The sequence below is a fragment of the Aquarana catesbeiana genome, linkage group LG01 (genome assembly GCF_042186555.1).
Source record: "Aquarana catesbeiana isolate 2022-GZ linkage group LG01, ASM4218655v1, whole genome shotgun sequence".
Taxonomy (NCBI): domain Eukaryota; kingdom Metazoa; phylum Chordata; class Amphibia; order Anura; family Ranidae; genus Aquarana; species Aquarana catesbeiana.
The window spans coordinates 328,745,687-328,768,250 of NC_133324.1; the positions used below are offsets into that span (position 1 = coordinate 328,745,687).

At 42.8% G+C, this 22,564-nt stretch overlaps 1 protein-coding gene across 2 annotated transcripts in view; it reads left to right on the plus strand.

The window, feature by feature from the left end:
- MORC2 (MORC family CW-type zinc finger 2) overlaps positions 1–22,564 on the plus strand; it is a 169,380-nt gene that overhangs the window by 97,315 nt on the left and 49,501 nt on the right. For both annotated transcript variants that reach the window (XM_073631131.1, XM_073631121.1), the window contains 4 exons: positions 7,270–7,413; positions 11,024–11,178; positions 18,474–18,602; positions 20,956–21,061. In XM_073631131.1, the coding sequence (XP_073487232.1) occupies positions 7,270–7,413; positions 11,024–11,178; positions 18,474–18,602; positions 20,956–21,061 (534 nt within the window). The remainder of the gene's footprint in view (positions 1–7,269; positions 7,414–11,023; positions 11,179–18,473; positions 18,603–20,955; positions 21,062–22,564) is intronic.

A 22,564-nucleotide genomic window follows, 5' to 3' on the forward strand; every position in this document is an offset into this window, starting at 1 on the left:
GTCCAGCACGGTCAAGTATCTGGAACTTCTGGGTTGGATTCTCAACCTAGAGAAATCATCCTTGTAGCCCCGACATGGCCTAGAAGATCCTGGTATGCAGAGATCGTAAAGATGGCAGTAGGGGACCCATGGTTCCTTCCACTGTGTCCAGACCTGCTCTCGCAGGGACCAGTGTTCCATTCTTCCTTACAAACGCTAAATTTAACGGCTTGGCAGTTGAAGCCCACATTCTAAAGAGTCGGGGGCTTTCAGATTCAGTGGTAAGTACTCTGATTAACGCTAGGAAGCTGGCCTCCAGAATCATTTACTATAGGGTGTGGAGGACTTATGTCTCTTGGTGTGAATCCAAGAGTTGGCATCCTCGGAGTATTTCATAGGTAAAATTCTTGCCTTTCTACAGCTGGGAGTAGAAATGAAGCTGGCCTTGAGTACTATCAAGGGTTAGAACTCAGCCTTATCAGTGTTGTTTCAAAGACCGCTTGCTTCACATTCCTTAATCCGGGCCTTCATACAAGGGGTAATGCGTATAAATCCGCCAGTTAGATCGCCCTTGTGCCCATGGGACTTGAATCTAGTTTTGTCGGTGTTATAAAAAGGCCTTTTGAGCCGATACGCCATATTCCATTGGTCCTTTTGACAAAGAATTTTTTTTTTCTGGTTGCCATTTCTTCTGCTAGAAGAGTATCAGAGTTGGCTGCTTTTTCTTGTAAAGAGTCATATTTAATTATTCACAGGGACAGGGTGGTGTTGCGTCCTCACCCGTCCTTTCTGCCTAAGGTAGTATCAGGGTTTCATCTGAACCAAGATGTTGCCCTGCCTTCCTTTTTTTCCAGAACCTAGTTCTGCGGAGGAAAGGTCATTGCACTCGCTTGATGTAGTGAGAGCAGTCAAAGTCTTTCTGAAAGCAGCAGCTCAGATACTGAAAACTGATGTTTTTTTTTTGTGCTGCCAGAAGGTCCCAGGAAGGGGCAGGTAGCGTCGAAGTCTACTATTTCTAAATGGAGTCGGCAAGTTATTATCCAGGCTTATGGTTTGAAAAGGAGGGTTCCTCCTTTTCAAGTTAGAGTGCACTCTATCAGAGCAGCTTCTTGGGCAGTGCATCACCAAGCCTCAATGGTTCAGATTTGCAAGGCTGGTCTTCGGTCCATACATTCACCAGATTCTATCAGGTGGATGTGAGAGGGCATGAGGATGCCGCCTTTGGGCGCAGTGTACTGCGGGTAGCAGTATAGGTCCTCACGTCTGATGGCGGCCTGCTTGTGTCTGTGTCTCCCTCCCCTCAGATGGCATTGCTTTGGGACATCCCACATAGTAATTACTATGGCTGCTCTGTGTCCCATGATGTATGATAAAGAAAATAGGATTTTTATAACGGCTCACCTGTAAAAATCCCTTTCTAGGAGTACATCATGGGACACAGAGGTCCCTCCCCCTTTGTTGGGTTGCTTATTGCTTTGCTACAAAAACTGAGGTACTCCCTGTATGGGAGGGGTTATATAGGGAGAGACTTCCTGTCTTGGCTGTGCCAGTGTCCATCACCTGAAGGTGGCCTATAACCCACATAGTAATTACTATGGCTGCTCTGTGTCCCGTGATGTACTCCAAGAAAATAATTTTACAGGTAAGCTGTTATAAAAATCCTATTTTTGTTATCCCTAAAGGTCCCAAGACAGAGTATCTTGTTTTCTTTTCAAACTATAGCAGAGTGGCTTGGGTAGCTCATTTCCAGGGCTTATGTCTTCAAGGAAAGGGTCTGTCCCCCCCCCTTCCTTATCAGGGCCCATCTCACAGATCTTTTGGTGTTTCTTGGGCTTTTCAGCATCAAGCATTCACCTCACAGGTCTGCAAAGCTGTTGCCCAGTCTTCTGTTCATACCTTCTCAAAGTTTTACCGGGTGGATTTCCAGGTTCCTGCTGTTGCAGACTTTTGCTGCAAGGTGCTTCAAGCGGTAATTTGAGAGTTTTGGATCTATCGAACTTTGTTTCCTTTTGAGCCTGTTTGCTATATTGTTGCCCACTCCTCAGTTTATTGCTTGGGGATGTCCCTTGGTCTACACATCCTGTTTCCTGCACTGTATGATTAAAATAATGGAAATTTTGACTTGGCTCTAAATTCCATATCCTGGAGTACAGTATATGACACCGGTCCCTCTCCAGTTTTTCAGAAAGCAATAAAGAGAAACAGAAAAAATTAAAGTCCCAGGAAGTGGGTGGAGTTATGTTAGGGTGGACTCCAAACACCTCCCCCAAGCCCCCCCCGCCCACAGCCTTCTGGGACACGCCACAGATCCCAGTAGGAATGCTGGGGTCCATTCACAAAGTGCAGTGCGGCTCACACATGCGCTGTGGGATGCCGCTTCCCTTAGTAAACATGCCAGGGACCTGAAGATCGGTGAAAATATGACACAGGTTAGGACTGCACTGGATCCTTCAACAGGTAAGTGTCCTTTTATTAATAGTCAGCAGCCTGAAGATCCTCTTTAAGCTTCATAATGGTTGTATGTTCTGCTACTTCATAAAAGAGAACCTCCACACCACTGCGTTGGTAACAGATGATAAAACCATTCTTGGCATTACACATGGACACCCTTGGCTCCACTAAATTACCTAATTAACATTTAACCGTGTAGATTTTAATAGATTGGTTGAATACAAGTTGTCTAGTTCCTCAGATTTTCTCTCCTTTCTGTTTCACTCCTAATGATATTTATACAGTGGGGAAAATCATTATTTGATCCCTTGCAGATTTTATAAGTTTTACTTACAAAGAAATGAAGGGTCTATAACAGCGATGGGGAACCTTGGCACCCCAGATGTTTTGGAACTATGTTTCCCATGATGCTCATGCACTCTGCAGTGTAGTTGAGCATCATAGGAAATGTAGTTCCAAAAAATCTGGGGTGCCAAGGTTCGCCGTCACTGGTCTATAATTTTTATCATAGGTGTATTTTAACCACTTAAAGAACGGGCCTATTTGTTTACAGTTAAAATTAGGGGGTTTTTGGGCTAGAAAATTACTTAGAACCCCCAAACATAATATATATATAGTATAAAATTTCAGACACCCTAGAGAATAAAATGGCGGTCGTTGCAATACTTTGTCACACCGTATTTGCGCAGCGGTCTTACAAGCGCACTTTTTTTGGAAAAAAAAAAGACCGTAAAGTTAGCTCAATTTTTTTTTTTTTTTTTTTTATATCGTGAAAGATGTTATGCCGAGTAAATTGATACCCAACATGTCACCCTTCAAAATTGTGGCCGCTCATGGAATGGCGACAAACTTTTACCCTTAAAAAAAATCTCCATAGGCGACGTTTAATAATTTCTGCACGTTACCAGTTTTGAGTTACAGAAGAGGTCTAGGACTAGAATTATTGCTCTTGCTCTAATGATCACGGCGATACCTCACATGTGTGGTTTGAACACAGTTGTCATATGCGGGCGTGACTTATGTATGCGTTCACTTATCCATGCGAGCTCGGCGGGACAGTGTGCTTTAGTTTTTTGACACTGTCCTTTTAAAAAAAAAATAAAAATAAAAAAAATTTTGGGTCACTTTAATTCCTATTACAAGGAATGTAAACATCCCTTGTAATAGAAAAACAGCATGGCAGGACATCTTAAATGTGAGATGTGGGGCCAAAAAAACCTCAGATCTCATATTTACACTAAAATGCATTAAAAAAATTTAAAAATTTCCCCTTTTTAAAAGCATTGGGCGGAAGTGACGTTTGACGTCGCTTCTGTCCTCCAATGTTATGGAGCCGAGCGGGGGCCAACTTTCCCTCACTCGGCATCCAGGCAGTGAGGGGAGAGGAACGGATCATCTCCGCCGAAAAAGATGGCTCCGGTAAGCCGGGGGGGGGGGGGTGCTAGAGAATCCGCCGCAGAAATCACTTTTATCTGAAAGAGAGTACAGTCCGCTGTTTTTAAAAATACCGGGGTTATGGCAGCTAGCTGCTGCCATAACAACGGTATTTAACGTCAAAGTAGTGGCGTATAACGACGGCGGCTGGTCCTTAAGTAGTTAAATGATAGAGACAGAATATCAACCAAAAATCTGGGAAAAAACACATGATACAAATGTTACTAGTTTTACTCACTGAAGTGAAATTTATATTTGATCCCCAAGCAAAAAATGACTTGGTACTTGGTGGAGAAAAGCCTTGTTAGCAAGCACAGAGGTAAGATGTTTCTTGTAGTTGGTTACCAGGTTTGCAAACCTCTCAGGAGGGATTTTTGGTCCACTCTTTACAGATCTTCTCTAAATCCTTAAAGTACAACAAAAGGCAAAACTTTTTTTTCGTTTTGGATGGAGTGGAGAGGGATTAGACCACTTGTCAGTTTTTATTGCTGTCTGTGCCCCCGTTAAGGAGACTTGCCCTCTAAATTTGTCTTGTTTACCATTATCATTGAACGTGAAAGTAAAAGAAAATCCCAAACTTTGGGTTGTCCCCTGAAAAGTAATACAGAGGAAATCTTCCAATGGGGACACCAGTTCTGGTGACCTGGGGGTCTTCAAGGAATTCCCTTAATTTGCAAGGATTTCTGCTCACTTCCTGTTCTGCTATGAGACAGGAAGTAAAGAGAAATCTCCAAAATGGCACACAGATGGCAAAAAAAAAAAAAAAATCTGACTGGGTTTATAACTCTCCCTTGCTCTATCCAAAATGAAAAAAGTTTTTCCCATAGTTCTACTTTAAGGTTTCTTGGCTGTCGCTTGGCAACTCGAAGTTTCATCTACTTTCATAAATTTTCTATAGGATTAAGGTCTGGAGACTTGCTAGGTCACTCCATGACCTTAATATGTTACTTCTTCAGCCACTTTTGTTGCCTTAGCGGTATTTTTTTTTGGTCATTGTCATGCTGGAAGACCCATTCACAACCCATCTTCAGTGTTTTGGCAAGGGAAGAAGGTTCTCATCCAAGATTTTACAATACATGGCCCTGTCCATTGGCCCCTCAATGTGGCAAAGTCAGCCTGTACCCTTTAGTCGAGAGATGGCCCGAAAGCATGTTTCCACCTCCATGCTTTACTGTAGGGATGGTGTTCTTAGGGTCAGTCAGCATTTTTCTTCCTCCTAACACTGAGAGTCGAGTTAATACCAAAGAGCTAATTTTGGTCTCATCTGACCACAGCATTTTCTCCCAATCCTTCTCTGAATAATTTAGATGTTCATTGGCCAACTTCAGATGGGCCTGTACATGTGCCTTCTTGAGGAGGGGTACCTTGCGGGCGATGAAGGATTTCAATCCATGGCGGCATATTGTGTTACCAATGGTTTGTTTGGTGTGGTCCCAACTGCCTTGAGATCATTCCCAAACTCCTCCCATGTAGTTCTGGGCTGATCCCTCACTCTTCTCATGATCATCCTTACCCCATGAGGCGAAGTCTTGCATAGGGCTGCAGATCAGGGGCGATTGATGTTTATTTTGTATTTCTTCCATTTGCGAGTAATCACAGTTGTAACAGTTGTCTCACCAAGCTTCTTGCTCATGGTCTTGTAGCCCATTCCAGCCCTGTACAGGTCTACAATCTTGCCCCTGATGTCCTTTGATATTTCTTTGGATGGTGGGTTTGAATAGAATAAAGCGATTCTGTGGACAGGTGTCTTTTAAACGAGTTGTGGAAGCCATAATTCATAATTATTGTTGGTTGGTAGGGGATCAAATACTTATTTTACTCACTGAACTACAACTCAATTTATAACATTTGTATCGTGTGTTTTTTTTTTTTTTTTTTTCTGGATTTTTAGCTAATATTCTGTCTCTGTCATTTAAAATGCACCCATGATGACCATTGTAGACCCTTCATTTTTTTTTTTTTGTTATTGTTTTGTCTTTTTTCAAAACTGTTGGTCTTTTTTTTTTTTTTTTTAACTTTATAGCGCAAAAAATTTAAAACCACAGAGGTGATTAAATACCACCAAAAGAAAGATCTATTTGTGGGAAAAAAGGGCATACATTTTTATTGGGTACATTGTCGCATGACCGTGCAATTGTCAGTTTAAGTAACGCAGTGCAGTATGACAAAAAATGGCCTGGTTATTAAGGGGAGTAAATCTTTTGGAGGTCAAGTGTTTAATAAGTATTTAATTCCTTCTACAAAGATGCAAAAGAAGGTGCTGCTCTTAATGGCTTTGCATAGTACTGTACCGATTCTTGGAAATGAGGAGGGGAAAATACTGCGCTCAACCCAAAATAAAACAAAAGTGTATAACAGAAGCAGCTAACACTCACACAAAGTTCAGAGTAATGTGCAAGGATAATGTGTAGCGCTAAATAGTGACCTGGTGAAAGAACCATCTATACATGTAATGGTATAAATATCAAAAAATGGAACTAATACCAAAATTATTAGTGCTCGTGGAAATATACACGTGAAAACAATCAATATACAATAATGAAAACAAATGAATCTGCGACGTGATTCAATGTGTACTGAGTACAACACAATGGAGTGTTGGATCACAGTCCAAAGGAGACAAGTCCATGAGAAGTGGAGAAAGATGTTAATCCTCCATTCCATTCTTAAAATGGCTGGGGTGTTTAATCCTGATAAACCGGGTGATGTGCCTATGGGTTCACATAAGAGATGAGGTAACCTTAGATGGTGGACCCAAATACCATATGGCAGTGAGTCAAACAGGCTTGAAAATCCTCAGTTCTAGGAGATATCACACTGGATGCAATGAAGGATATACAGCTCCATGTCATGTGAACGACAGGCAATAGACTCCCCACAGCCAGATGGGGTCCAGGACAATCCAGGAAGTAGAGGTGAGTGAGTAATCAGCACGACCCAAAAATAGAAGAAAAAATAGAAGAGGGCTCCATATGGTGCAGATCAACCAGAGATGGTTTATTCAAATGTAAAAAATCTTACAATGATATGCAAAATACAAAGTATAAAAGTGATCCCAAAAATCGATAAACCTCTAAAAGCAATGTGGGAGACATAGAAATGCTGGCTCGACGCGTTTCAACAACAAAAGGTCTTTAACTGATGCCCCAGTTGAAGACCTTTTGTTGTCGAAACGCGTCGGCCAGCATTTCTTTGTCTCCCACATTGCTTTTAGATGTTTTTTATCGATTTTTGTGATCACTTTTATACTCTGTATCTTGCATATCATTGAGCCCATATTTTGGTGTTGCACGCTAGTGATCCAGTGTATATTCTGATATTTAATAGAAGTTAAGAATAGAACCTGGATTCAGTTAGGACATTGTTAAGTTGGATATTTGATATTTTTTATATTTCATCTTATAGGGCCCTAAAAGAACCAAAGGAGCTAAACTTTATATTTGGTGTGAATATCGAAGAGCGGGAGCTGGATGGCATGTTTGTGTACAACTGCAGCCGCTTAATTAAAATGTATGAGAAAGTTGGCCCTCAGCTTTCAGAGATAGGAATGTAAGTACCAACCAGCTTTTTTCATTTGAAAACAAAGTACACTTTTGAATTACCACAGCTTTGGGTTAATTTACAAGCTTGCAGGTCTCTAACAGACAACAGTTCCTGAAATTCATAAAGACTGGCACGGACAGATTTTGCAAAACTGTCTCGTGTTCTTAAAGTGGTGCAGAATGCACCAATCTATGTACCTGTCTAGAACTTGGGGCACACTGCGCCACTTTTAGATCACATACGAAACACTTTTTGCAAAATCTGCCCGTGCCAGTTTCTTTCTCTGTACACTAAAAGAATTACTGTATATGCTCGAGTATAAGCGGACCCGAATATAAGCCGAGGCACCTAATTTTACCACAAAAAACTGGGAAAACTTATTGAATCGAGTGTAAGCCTAGGGTGAGAAATGCGCAGCTACTGTAAGTGGAAAAGAGGGTCAACAATGCCCATTTGCATGCCTCACTGTGCCCATTTGCATGCCTAACTGTGCCCATTTGCAGCCATAGGTCCCCCGAACTTAAAACTCGGTAGTTAAGGGTTCCTAGATGCCCCCTAGCTGCAGCCAAAATTTGGGGTCTCTGCACCCAAAGGGTCCCGAAATGACATTGTTGCAGATGGACACAGTTTACTGAATTTTGGGGCCCCATACCTCGGGGCCATTTGGTGCTAGGAACCCTAAATTTGGTGAGTAAACCCAGTGAAACTAGCACTACAACATATCCAAAGCTGGGGTTCCTAGCTCCAAGTGACCCCGAGATATCTCGGGGCCCCAAATTCAGTTCGGAAAATGTCAAGTACCTTTCTGCAGCAGAGAATGACCTTTTTGGAACCGAATTTGGGGCCCCGTATCTCAGGGCCACTTGGTGCTAGGAACACTAGCTTTAGATATATTGTAGTGCTAGTTCCACTGGGTTTGCGCACCAAATTTGGGGCTCCTAGCACCAAGTGGCCCTGAGATACGGGGCCCCAAATTCGGTTTGGAAAATGTCATTCTCTGCTGCAGAAAAGTGCTTGACTGGAGTATAAGCCGAGGGGGGTATTTTCAGCACAAAAAAAGTGCTGAAAAAACTCGGCTTATACTCCTATACACGCTAGTCTTAATTAGCTCCACCTTCGTGAGGTACGAACTGTAGGTTAAAACTGTATGTTATGTTGAATTAGGCGCATTCATTGCACCACAAGTGGATATACATGAATTTGCTTTCAGAATCAGATGTGTCACAAATGCTTCATGAATTTGGCGCAATACATTAACCAGAGGGATTAATGCCAAAAAAATGGCGGATCAGCTTTATTAAACCCCCCCCCAGTAAATTTAGCCAAACAGTAATAACAGCTATTCTGCTCATAGAGTCTGCAATCTCAAATTCCCTAGCGAGTGGCTGTGCAGGTGAATTCTGAAGTCTCAGACCAGCTAATTAAGTGGTTTATGGTGGTGCCTTGAAAAAGTATTCATACACCTAGACATTTTCCTCATTTTGTCATGTTACAACCAAAACCGTAAATGTATTTTATTGGAATTTTATTTGATAGACCAGCACAAAGTGGCACATAATTGTTCTGTGAAGCCCTCAGAGGTTTGTTAGAGAACCTTAGTAAACAAGCAGCATCATGAAGGCTTAGGAACACACTAGACAGGCCAAGGATAATGTTGTGAAGAAGTTTAAAGCAGGGTTAGGTTATAAAAATTATCCCAAGTTTTGAACATCTCACAGAGCTGTTCAATCCATCATCTGAAAATGGAAAGTGTATGGCACAACTGCAAACCTACCAAGACATGACCGTCCACCTAAACTGACAGGCCGGGCAAGGAGAGCATTCATTGGAGAAATGGCCAAAAGGTCCATGGTAACTTTGGAGGAACTGCGGAGATCCACAGCTCAGGTGGGAGAATCTGTCCACAGGACAACTATTAGTCGTGCACTCCACAAATCTGCCCTTTATGGAAGAGTGGCAAGAAGAAAGCCATTGTTGAAAGAAAGCCATAAGAAGTCCCCATTGCAGTTTGCGAGAAGCCCTGGGGGACAGCAATTATGTGGAAGGTGCCCTCATCAGATGAGACCAAAATGGAACTTTTTGGCCTAAAAGCAAAACACTATGTGTGGCGGAAAACTAACACTGCACATCACCCTGAACACACTATCCCCACTGTGAAACATGGTGGTGGCATCATCATATTGTGAGGATGCTTTTCTTCAACAGGGACAGGGAAGCTGGTCAAAGTTTATGGGAAGATGGATGGAGCCAAATACAGGGCAGTCTTAGAAGAAAACCTGTTAGAGTCTACAAAAGACTTGAGACTGGGTTGGAGGTTCACCTTTCAGCAGGACAACGACCCTAATCATACACCTAGAGCTACAATGGAATGGTTTAGATCAAAGTGTATTCATGTGTTAGAATGGCCTAGTCGAAGCCCAGACCTAAATCCAATTGAGAATCTGTGGCAAGACTTGAAAATTGCTGTTCAGACGCTCTCCATCCAATCTGACAGAGCTTGAGCTATTTTGCAAAGAAGAATGGGCAAAATGTTCACTCTTTTTAGATGTGCAGGGCTGGACATCCCAAAAAAGACTTGCAGCTGTAATTGCAGCGAAAGGTGGTTCTACAAAGTATTGACACTTTTCACATATTTATTTGTAAAAAGAAAAAGAATTCCACATCACAATTATGTGCCACTTTGTACTGGTCTATTACATAAAATCCCAATAAAATACATTTTCATTTTTGGTTGTAACCTAACAAAATGTGGAAAATTTCAAGACGAATGGATACTTTTTCAAGGCACTGTATACTATGTACACAGTATTGATCATGTACAGTGGAACCTCGGATTGCAAGCAACGCGGTTAACGAGAATTCCGCAATACGAGCACTGTATTTTTAAAAATTGTAACTCGGTTTGCGAGTCTTGTCTCGCAAAACGAGCACGATTCAGGTCAAAGCGTGTGCAGTACCATGTTTTGGCCTGAGGTGTGGGGGGGGGCGCCGGAGCCGATCGGCGCTGTTCGGAAATGCACGGAAAGGCCCGAGGACAGCTCGGCTAACCTCGGCAAACCTCGAGAACCGAGACTTTCCGAGGTCAGCCAAGAACAAATTATTTTCGTTTCCATTGACTTCAATGGGGAAACTCACTTTGATATGCTAGTACTTCGGATTAAGGGCATTCTCCTGGTACGGATTATGCTCGTAATCCGAGGTTCCACTGTATTTGTAAATCGTTCATTTCCTGGAGCATCTAAATCAAGTTATAGTGAAGACATGCATTTTAAAATGGCAGAAAGTTTGGAATATTGCTAAAACCGACATCTTGGCTGTTTAGCCCTTATGCGAGCAGGGGTATTCTGTGTGCCTTTAACTGGCACACAGTTCCTTTTAGAAGGTTTCAAAGGATTTTTTTAATTATCTTACCTGCTACAAAATACTTGTTTGCAGTTAGTTGCAGTCTTGTTGGTAAAAGTGACTTCAATTAACAATTTGTTGCCAATCCACACAAGAAAAGACATAATATAACCTCACTATACATTTTGTAGAAGTCAAAGAATTAAAAAAAAAAATAGCTGAGAACAGTGTATTTCTTGTATTTTCTTTATGTGTATGGCACATTCCTTTCTAGGGCCTGTGGAGGTGTAGTGGGAGTAGTTGATGTCCCCTATCTTGTCCTGGAACCTACACACAACAAACAGGACTTTGCAGATGCAAAAGAGTACAAACACCTTTTGAAAGCTATGGGGGAGCACTTGGCACAATATTGGAAAGACATTGGCATCGGTGAGTTGTTTACAAATACTGAGGTAAAGAATTACTGAATGTTATTTCTAGACTTTTTGGTGAACTCAGGCTAAAGGTTGATTTTTATCTGGGTTTTTTGTCATTTTAAATGTAAAAGTATTTGCTTTCTTTTTATAGTGCAGAAAAAGTACACTTTGTCATTCCTTCTCATTCATTGAAGGACACAGGATTCCTAGACATTGAGTTGTACTGTAGCCTACAGAAGGATCTGGCAACCAAAAAAAAGTGACTAGCTTGGTATACCTTAGATTTTGTGCTAGTGTACTAGGAGGCACTACTGAGAGAAGTTTAACTATTCTTGCTAGCCATTTTTTCAAGTTTAATTCCTTTTCTTCAATCAACATTTTCCTCCTCCTGCTTGAGGGTGTTTCTATACACAGCTATTCATACCAGTGTACCCTCAGCACTAGCTTTGGAGGCCATACCAAGACCCTGCTGGATTGGTCGATTGTGGGAATGTGTACCTAGGGCACTGGGCTTTGTATTATGGCACTTTCCAGATCTGAGTATATTGTGTTAGCTGTAGAGTGCTTTCTGGGTTCGGAGCTGTGGTACAGTCTCTGGTGTTACCCAGTTTCTGAAGACTTGCTTTGTGAGTAGGTGAGCAGACCATGCATTGTGAGCTGCCTTCCTATTAGGACTGTTGGGCACCCTTATGATCCCTGTTTTCTTTTGGCTTACTGTGAAAAGGGTTCATGCTGCACAAATGTGCAATGACGCACTTAGCGCTGTGCTCTTGTTCCTCCCATTCAGTATAAGGTAACTTCTTCCCACAACTTCTCTTTATCAGAAGTGGCATGGCTGGTCTTTGCTGTTTTCCAACAGTGACCTAGTCATCTCTCACTATCCGACTCTCTCCTGTTATTAGCAGCTGGTTTGTGAATAACTAAGGCTTAACCTTGTACCCTGAGCTACATGGTCTCTGCCTTGCAGTGCAACATGCCGAATCCCAGGCATATGAGTAGCACTCTAACTGGTCCTTCCAGCTCACGATCACCCACTAACGGCTTCTGTGCCTGCAGTGCACCCACTGGAAGGGCTGACACAGCAGCCTGGAATGTTGACCCGGTTTGACACCTTGAAGAATATTCCTTAGCTCCATCAAGGTGTGGCTTCCTCTTCGATTCTCTCTTGGGAGGATTTCACCACAGTGAAGCAGAAATTTTATGGGATAAATTGCATGCCTGATCACTGACTCTTTGACCATAAGCGTACCTCTACACTTTTTTGTTCAACTAGCAGGTAAATGATAGAAAATGACTTGATTCCCCCATCCACACACTTGAGATGGATGAGAGAATCCCTCCAGCTGCACTTTTTTTTTCTGACAGTAGGGAGACTTCCCCACCATCAGAATAAACTTATCAGCACCGCTGGTGTCACTGATTCAAAGAGAATTTTGCAACAGGCTGGTGTTGTACAAACATCCTGCCAATGCATGGATCGAAATTGGACCAGTTCCTGCTGAACCGGCTGAATTTTCGATCCAGGTATGTCTGATTTAAGTGATGAGTGAGGTTAATGACCCGCCTCCCAGTCTTTTCCCTAGATACCAGCAGATGCATTAGGATCATTGATGGAAACAGTCAAACCACTAGTTAGACAGCCGAGAATCTGACAAGGATTATATCTGCAAGGATTTGAGGATGCAGAGTTCGAAAAGGGGGGCATGCCAAGGGACGAAGGGGGCAGCCTGTGGCAAACTGAGTTTGCCAGAAACCAAACCAGTGGTAATCTGATGGAGTGTACCAGGAGTGATGCCAGGAGCACAAAGCATACTTTGGGAAAATACTAGTAGCCAGGGGCATCTGATGGAATGTACTGGTAATGATTCCAAAAGCCAAGAGCAACAGATGGAGTGCACCTGGATTCATGTTAGCGACCAGGAGCATCTGATGGAATGTACCAGAAATTATGCCATTGGCCAGGAACGAGAGATGGAACATACCCGGTGTAATGTCAGGAGTGACAGCCTGCCAAGAGTAATGCTAGTGGCCATAAGCGTCTAATGGGACGTGCTAGGAATGGTGCCAGCAGCTTGGAGGGACAGACAGACAGAGCATACCAGGAGTAATGCTAGCAGCCAGGAGTGTCTAATGGAACATACAAGGAATGATGCCAGTGGCCTGTAACGAGAGATGGACTATACTTGGAATAGCAGACACTTGGGGCAAAACCCAGGATGGATGCATGGCCCCACTTCCTATAAGATGTGCTGATAGAAGAGGGACTATAAGAAGCCTCTACATTATCGCTTTGTCTGATGAAGAATGTCATAGTATCATTCTTCACAGATTATATTGTACCTGAGAAATTACAGGCTGCTGCCATTGCTCCCAGCCTTAAAGAGGAAGTAAACCCTTACTTCCTCTTTATTTCCCTGCAAAGGTAAAGCATAATGGGCTACTATGCATCGCATAGTAGTCCATTATGTGTCACTTACCTGACACATAATGGACTCCTGCGCATGCGCTGCCAGCCAGTCACGGCATGACCCCCTAATAACTTACCTGACACATATGACCCCCTAATAGAAACGGCACGATGTGCCCTTGCTAAAGGGTGCCTGCGTCGTAGTCATCGGCGCTTGTCTTTTTAGTAAATATCTCCTAAACCATGGAGGTTTAGGAGATATTTCAAGCACCTACAGGTAAGCCTTAATATAGGCTTACCTGTAGGTAAAAGTGGTTGTACAGGGTGTACAACCACTTTAAGCTGACCATAGATTGATCGAAATTTGGCCACTTCAGCAGGGACCAGTTAAATTTTCATCTATCAATGGCTGCTGCCGCTTGACAGGCGATCTAATGATCAACTTATGTTGAATGGTCTTCTTGAAAAATTTTACTCGATCAACAACTGCAGCTATCCGAGACCCTTCCAGATCAGAGTATTTTGACAGTGGGGAGTCCTGCTGTCAGAACACAAGATCCTAGTGGGTGGATTCTTCAATTCACCTCGCTTGTGTGGATGTGAATCTGTCCGTCGTTTTTTTTTATACCATTTGGCTGAATGAAGGAAAAAAAATAGATCCATCTATGGCTAGCCTTAGAGAGACCGTTTCACCTCTATGCATGGCACATGACATTTTCACAGTGCACCCACTAGTCTGACATCCTTTATGGGCCTGGGCTAATACTGACAAAATGCCCCCCCCCCCCCAATATGTTGGCAGTTTTCTGCTTGCTTGAGTAATGTTTTATTGAGAAGTGGGCCTTTCCTTTCCCACTGTGCCTCCTGCAGTAGCCCATTTTAACTACTGGGCACGTTCGCCCCCTTCCTGCCCATGCCAAATTTCAGCTTTCAGCGCTTTCTTTTGGTGGTATTTAATCACTACTGGGTATTTTATTTTTTGCTAAACAAACGAATAAAGAACGAAAGTTTTGCAAAAAATAAATAAAAATTTTCATAGTTATAAAATTTTGCAAACCGGTAAGGTGTGTGTGTTTTTTTTTTTTTTTTTTTTTTTTTGATGTTCGCTCATGAGGCCGCACTGATGGGTGACCCTGATGAGGAGGCACTGGTGGGCACTGTTAGGGCACTGATTATCGGTGTAGATGGCCCTTTAACAGAAGCCGGTTATCGGCTTTCCTCTCCTTTTCCCGAGCTGACAGCGTGTGGAAAGGAGTGCTGATAACCGGCATCTGTTACATCTTGATCAGATGTCATTGGGCACAGCTGATCACGTGGTAAAGGGCAGCTGTGATTAGCCCTTTTCTCTGATCTGTGATCAGCTGAGTCCTAAGGACTCAGCGTTTTAGTGCGTGGCGCACAGGCAGCGTGATAACGGGAGGAGGTCATATCCCTCCCAAAGTAAGACCACGCTGTAGCCGCCATTCGGCTATAGCGCAGGCAGGAAGTAGTTAATAAAGCACTAAAGATCCCTGTAGGCAATATGCCTGTTTTTTTAGGATCCCATCAATACACATCTCGAGATTCTTTACAATCCTTGTTTTCTCTGGCTGGGCCTGCATTAAAGCAGTGTTCCGCCCAAAAAAATAATTAAAAGCCAGCAGCTACACATACTGCAGCTGCTGGCTTTTAACAATAGGACACTTACCTGTCCTGGAGTCCAGCGATGTCTGCACCGCAGCTGATGTTTCCATCAGCTGTCGAGTGCTGCCGCCGCCATTGCAGGTAAGGGTGCCCGGCAGTGTAGCCTTATGGCTTCATGCCAGGAACCCTACTGCGCATGCGTGAGGCCCCGCTCCTTTCTCCTACTGGCCCGGCGACAGGGAGAGGAGGAGGGAGCCCCGCGATGATGTCATGGGCTCGCGGGCCTCGATTCCCGGAAGTGGGAACAGGATAACTGTCAGACAGGTATCCTGTCCCCCCTCCCCCCGAAAGGTGCCAATTGTGGCACCGGAAGGGGAGAGGAGACAAATGAGAGTAAGTTCCACTTTTGGGAGGAACGCCGCTTTAAAACCTACCTTGGCCATGATGCTAATCTGTCAAACTTTAAGGGAATGGATTAGTGCCATGAACAGGTATTCTGTTTTTCTCTAAACTAATCCCCTGTGGCTTTTGGAACGTTTAAAGCTCATGCCAGCAGCCCTAAGCGAAGACATTGATGGGTTAGTAGATATCGCTTGTCTTTTTTTCCCCAATGAGTCTCCTGTCAGTAGAAATGCAGAGAACTGTTTGGCTGCAGAACAGGTCCATGCGCTTCATGGACAGCATCCTTTGGGAGCTGCATAGTTATGTCCCCTTTTTTCCCAGTGCATCGGCAACTAATTCCCTTTGCTGTGGGCTCCAAGTTCTTTAAGTTTGTAGCCCTGCCATTCAGCCTGTTTTTCACACGTTCAGTGGTCAGAAAGGTGCTCAATCCTGTGCTTACTTTGTTGCGCTCCCAGGGCATCAGCATTGTGGGATATCTAAACGAAATCTCCTGTTGAGGGAGCAGTTGGCACGGGTTCTTATGAACAATGTGATGCAGACCTTGAAAGACCTTGATGCAGACCTTGAAGAGATTCAGTTGGATAGTAAACCTGGGTTTTTTTTTTCTTCCCTATTGGAACTTTTAACTCCCCTGTCCCAGACCCAAACTCTCTTGCCCAGTTTTCACTCAATTCTTCGCTTATGCATGACAATCCTAGGGTTGATGGTAACCTCCTTTTGAAGTAGTCACATTTGCCCAGTTCTACTCCAGACCCCTAAAACGCAACATCCTGTCATTGTGAAGAAATCTGGTTAATTCTCATTACAAACCAATTTGACTGACAGTGAAGACCAGGTTATCGCTGGGCTGAAGGCTCAGCAATCCATCTTTGGAAATGGGAAAAATACTTCCTACTGATCTCTTGGAAAATTCTCTACAGATTCCAACCTGATGGGTCTTAGACTTTTTTGTTCTTGCAGGAGATTTAGTCGCCTGAAGAATCCCATCTCTGTAGTAAGCCCTACAACACTGGACACCCCAACTAGAAGGCCATTTGATCAGGATCCAGTCAGACAACATCATAACCGTGGCATACATCCACCATTAGTGGGAGCCAGAAGTCTTGCAAAATAGGTAGAACGATTTATACCCTTGAGAAGAAATTCACATTAGACACTTGACAGGCAGACTAGCTTGTCAGCACCTTAATCTGAAGGAATAGGCTGTACACGTTTGGGTATCCAGGAGCTGCATCACAAGTGGGGAACACTGTTGGGGGGGGGGGGGGTAGAGCACCGCATACTAGCTCATTATGAAGTACTTATCTTAGAACGACGTATCCGCACCGCCTCCCTGTCACCGCTGAGGGAGCTGGCATGTTCCCTCGGCGTTTCTTCCGGGTTCGCGGCTCCGGCGCTGTGAGTGGTCGGAGCCGTGATGACGTCACGCAGGAGTCCTCAGTTCTGGCAAGGAGCTCTGACTTTCCGGCACGATCCGCTGGTCCTTCAGAGTGCATGCACCACTGACGTCAGTGGCTGCATGCAGGGCGAATATCTCCTAAACTTTGCAGGTTTAGGAGTTATTCATTTTACATACACGTAAGCCTTATTATAGGCTTACCTGCAGGTAAAAATCACCAAGCGGCGGATACAACTGCTTTAAGGTTCAACAACAAATTGTACTCTATGAATTTGGTTCTCTCAGCACTTCAAAAACGTCCTATCAGTAGTATGCCCCTTTCCACTCTTACAAAGTCGATTTTTCCTTGTTGCAATCAACTCTGAGGTGTGTGTCTGAGTTGGCGGCTTTGTACTGTAAATAATACATTTCTTAGCATGGGAAAGACACAGGTTCCCCGGGGGAACCCTTCCCATATTATAATACATTTCTACATACAGGGACAAGGAGATGTTGAGACCCAGAGCTTCCTTCCTTCCTAAGTAGGTTGTGGCTTTTCCCCTCAACCAGGACGTCATTCTTCTATTCCCCTTTCTGGACTTTGACAGGGCAGTTTTAAACACGACTTTGTATAACATAAATGACTTTGCATAACTCGCATAACTCATACATAACTGTTCCTAAGCAATAATCTGGTTAATTAATGAGTGGTTTGGCTTATCTAATGGCTATACTAGGAATATTCTAGTATAGCATGGGCAGGATTCTTTGTCTGGTATACTTAATAGTCAGGTGTACTGGGGGGGTTTTAATAGCTAGCATACTTGCATCCATAACTCCAATATCACCGGACATCCCCAAAATACAATGCATAAAATCCTTCTGGGGATGGGTACATTATATGTAGTTAGAGGTCGCTATGTGATTCATTTTATGCAAGCAAACCGGGTATAAGTAGGCTTTGTGAATGATGTATAAATGAATCGGCTTATTATTGACCACATACATCATATATTGTCTATTAACAGGGTAGAGTCACCAAGCCTTTTCAAGGTGGATATATACAGTAGCATTGTTTTATTATTGACCACAGATGGAACCAGTATACTGTATGTGCTCAGCAGATATTATCCAAGTGGGAATAGGGACATTGAAAAACAAGGAAAGCCACTCACAAGAACACCAGTGTCCTCTCCAGCCACAAGGGCCCACTCCTCAGGGGTCTGTTCCTGCCACATACCATTACCACAACAAAATTCTGGAGCTGCACACCACTTCCAAATTTATACAGCACGTGCACAGACACTCCACCCACAGACCTCTTATTTGGCCCTTACTGTGGCGTAACTATAGACCTTAATGATTAGGCCCCAGTAGGGAATGAAATGTGTTAGAAAGAGGTCTCTGGGTTAGGTGGGAATAAAGATTTGAGGTTAACCCTTTGGGATTCATTTTTATGACAACTTTCTGATTTTTATTTATTTTCTTCATCCCATAGCTGAGAAAGGAATTGCAAAGTTCTGGGATGAGTTTGGTTATATATCGGCAAACTGGAAACAACCACCATCGTCAGAGTTAAGGTATAAAAGAAGACGAGCAATGGAGATCCCAACCACTATTCAGTGTGGTAAGGAGCACTTTATGAAATGTGTTTTATGTTGGTAGCAAGGAATTATTAGTAAAAATATATTATAATACAACATGCTTTACATAAAGTACTTTTATAATTCTGCCTTTTTGCATTTTCTAACATTTCTATAAATCTTTGCAATAACAGCAGATTGTACGTTGGGCATAATCTTCTGTGGATGACATGTTGCAGACTTTGAAGGTTTCTGCCTAACACCAATAGGTGCCAATAATATTTCTGCCATAGTTATTTACCTGACAAAGTCAGCTCTGTGTAAGAAATTACTGCCTCCCCATATAACTTTTTTATCAAATGTCACAAGAGGACCGACAAGCAAAATACGTGTAATGTTCATGTATAACTGAGCCTTGGGGGAATGGAGAGGGGGGGGATTGAGTAAAACCAGTACCCCACACGTTGATTAACCACTTCCATACCACGTGAATTCCAGCACTCCTCTCCTACATGTAAAAATCATAATTTTTTTGCTAGAAAATTACTAAGAACCCCCAAACATTATACATATTTTTTAGCAGAGACCCTAGGGATAAAAATAGTGGTCATTGCAACTTTTTATGTCTCACAGTATTTGCACAGCAATTTTTCAAACGTGTTTTTTTTTTTTTTTTTTGGGGGGGGGGGACAAAACGTTTTCCTGAGAGAAAAAAAAAAAAAAAAAAACCCCCGTAAAGTTAGCCCAATTTTTTTGTATAATGTGACAGATGTTATGCCAAGTAAAATAGATTGCTAACATGTCACACTTTTTAAAATTGCACACACTCGTGAAATGGCGCCAAACTTCTGTACCTAAAAATCTCCAAAGGCAACGTTTTTTTTTTTTTTTTTTACAGGTTACATGTTTAGAGTTGGAGGAGGTCTTGGGCTAGAATTATCGCCCTTGCTCTAACGTTCGCGGTGATACCTCACATGTGTGGTTTGAACGTCGTTTACATATGCAGACACGACCTACATATGGCTTATTTTATTTTGTTTAATTTATTTAACTTTTTTTTTTTTTTTTTTTTTTTTTTTTTTACACTTTCTATTTTTTAAGAAAAAAAATTTTGATCCCTTTTTATTCCTATTACAAGGAATGTAAACATCCCTTGTAATAGGAATAGTGCATGACAGGTCCTCTTTATGGAGAGATGTGGGGTCTGTAAGACCCCACATCTTCCTCCAGGCTGGAAAGCCTGAGATCCAATAAAAATAAAAAATTAACGATCTCAGGCTTTCCAGCCGAGTCCCCGGCATTGTTTACTTTCGCCTCTGAGAGTCATAGAGACTGCTGGGGACAATCTGTCCCTCGGAAATCTCTATGGCTAACTTCTGCCAGTGGTGGATTCTTTCTCCAGCTCGCCGATCGCACGGGCGAGCCGGGGAAGCATCGGAGGGCTCCACCCCTGCAGCCTGTAAGAACAATCTCTTACGGTGAAGAGAATTGCCGGCTGAAAAAAACTATCCGAATGATGCCTGTATCTGCAGGCATCATTCAGATGTCACCACTGAAAGCCTAGGACATCATATGACGGCCTGTGGTATGGAAGTGGTTAAGCTACACAATCTTTCAATATTATGAATGAAAAATCGACCATACTTTCTCATTCAGAATAGTAAAAGATCATTTCACTCTGTGTGATCTATCACTTTTATGAATGATCAGTGATGTCAGGCCAGTGCCATGCATGACACAGCTCTGCAGTGCTGATCATTTATTCATAGAAGCGAAGGATCATTCAGCGGTGCGGCGCTTTGTGATCCATCTGCCAAGGCTGTGTTTAACATGCAGCCACAGATGCACACAATGCTACAAGCTATGTGATCGTTATAAATGATAGCGCTGTCTTCAGAGCAGCCCATGTTGTGAGAAAGCAGTGCTGTCAATCATAAATCTGTCCCCTTTTTAACAGTGTGGTCAGTCAGTGGGAGGAAAACTGTCCAACTACCCTGTGAATTTGAATGGGGCTAGTTCCACTTTGGGCATGAATAAAAGTGAATCTTTGGTAATGACATTATGGATACTCTCCTATACATGCAATATTAAGATTTTTGGGATTGTATTTGAATTTGCCATAAAGTTTGTAAACATTGCAGTTATATGTTATTGGCCATGTTGCAAAAAGGTTTCCTAAAAGTTTCTTTAAAGAGATTTCTGGACCAGTAGTCAGATATTTGAGTATGTAAATCTGCCTGGCTAGGGAAAGACTTGATTGTTTAGGCTTGCTTTTCCCTTCTATTATCTACATATTTTTTGTAGCTAGTTTCTCGGAGCCTTAAACAAAAATTATAGGGTATTTCAATTAATCAACAGCTTTTATTTTTAGAAATTGTGCTTTTTTTCTCTTTGCAGACCTGTGCTTAAAGTGGCGGACACTTCCATTCCAGCTGAGTGCTGTGAATAAAGAATATCCTAATACATGGATATGCTCTATGAATCCTGATGTAGAACAGGATAGGTATGTACATATCCAATACATGCTTTTGTATATGCATTTCAAATCCCAAATAAAGGAACTACATGATAAATCAGTATTATAGTGGAAAGGTTTTTCTGATAATGTAAGACTCCTTTCAAATGGTGTTCAGGGAGCAGTATAAACTGGCAGTTAATTTGCTCACCTACAACTGGACATGGTGCCGATCTAGTGAGTACACATGGCTGAATTACGGTGAGGCAATTTTAGAGAAATTGATGGCACCACCAGTCAAAATCTCCCATGGAATTGAACTGTGCTGTTCCCGCCATGCAAAATCCCCATTTAGCATTTAAACTGAGCCTTAATATTTATTTCTTGTCTATTGAGGGTCACAGAAAGTCATCACATTTCAAATGATAGTGATGGTCACAGGAGAATCAAACACCGGCAAACGGAAAAAAAAAAAAACTTCCTACCACAAGCTTATTTTAAATGTACAGGACACAGGCTGAGTATTAAGGCTGGGTTCACGCATATGCAAATTGGATGCGAATTTCCCTCCATTCCAATTCGTATGGCAGGCGAAATGTGACCAGCTGTCAATGGAGCCGGTTCACACAGGTCCGGGCGGCCACAGTCCGCATTCAAAAAGGGTTCTGTGCGTCTTTGGGTTCGATTCAGGTGCGAATTCTAGCAAAAATGTATACCGGATTCACACCTGAACCGGTAAACAGGGACACACCAGACCCCAGGCACATAGGCCTCATAGGTTATAGGCTGGTACCATCAGGTGATTGGATACCGGCAAGCTTTTGAGGACTCCCCCCTGGGCATTCCCCCTATACCCTACCCCATTCTTTGAGCCCTCACTTTTAAGGTGATGGACCTCTTCTCCTCCCTTATGGAGAAATCACTCTTGGCTTACCTTTTTTGTTTTATCTTTGGATTCCTTAGTGAATTCTTCAGTCAACTTCAATGTCTTCAATACAATAATAGGAAGCAATGCACTTGAATCGGTGTAACCTTTGGAACTTTACCCAGTCTCCACGCTGTGAGGACGGCCTGTAATGTTGCTTCAAGCACTGGATCCTGCATGGGCACTCACCTTGGCACTTTGTGCAATGAATGTAGTTAGAAGCGGGATGCTATACAGGTCCAGGGCCATTGTCCACCCCTATGGAACCTGGCATCCAGACCCTAAAGACCCCTCCAGGGGTATGCCCACCATGATGGCTGCAGCTTGGAATCTGTATGGAGACATTACTTTAACTGAGCAATTATAGCAATTCTTTATTGTCCTGCTCATTTGTGTCTGGATGCCTTAGAATATGTAATGACAAAAGTTTCTAGAATGGCTTTAATTTCAGTTCACTTGCGCAGATTCTTGTGGCTCAAAGCCTGGTCAGCTAAATCCACCTAAAAATGATGCCTCACGTTTATGCTCTTGATAGAGGACAACTCTTTGGTGAGGCACTTGAGAAATTCATCAAACAGATCACAGGAGTGACAACCACCTTATATACACACACACACGCATCGCGC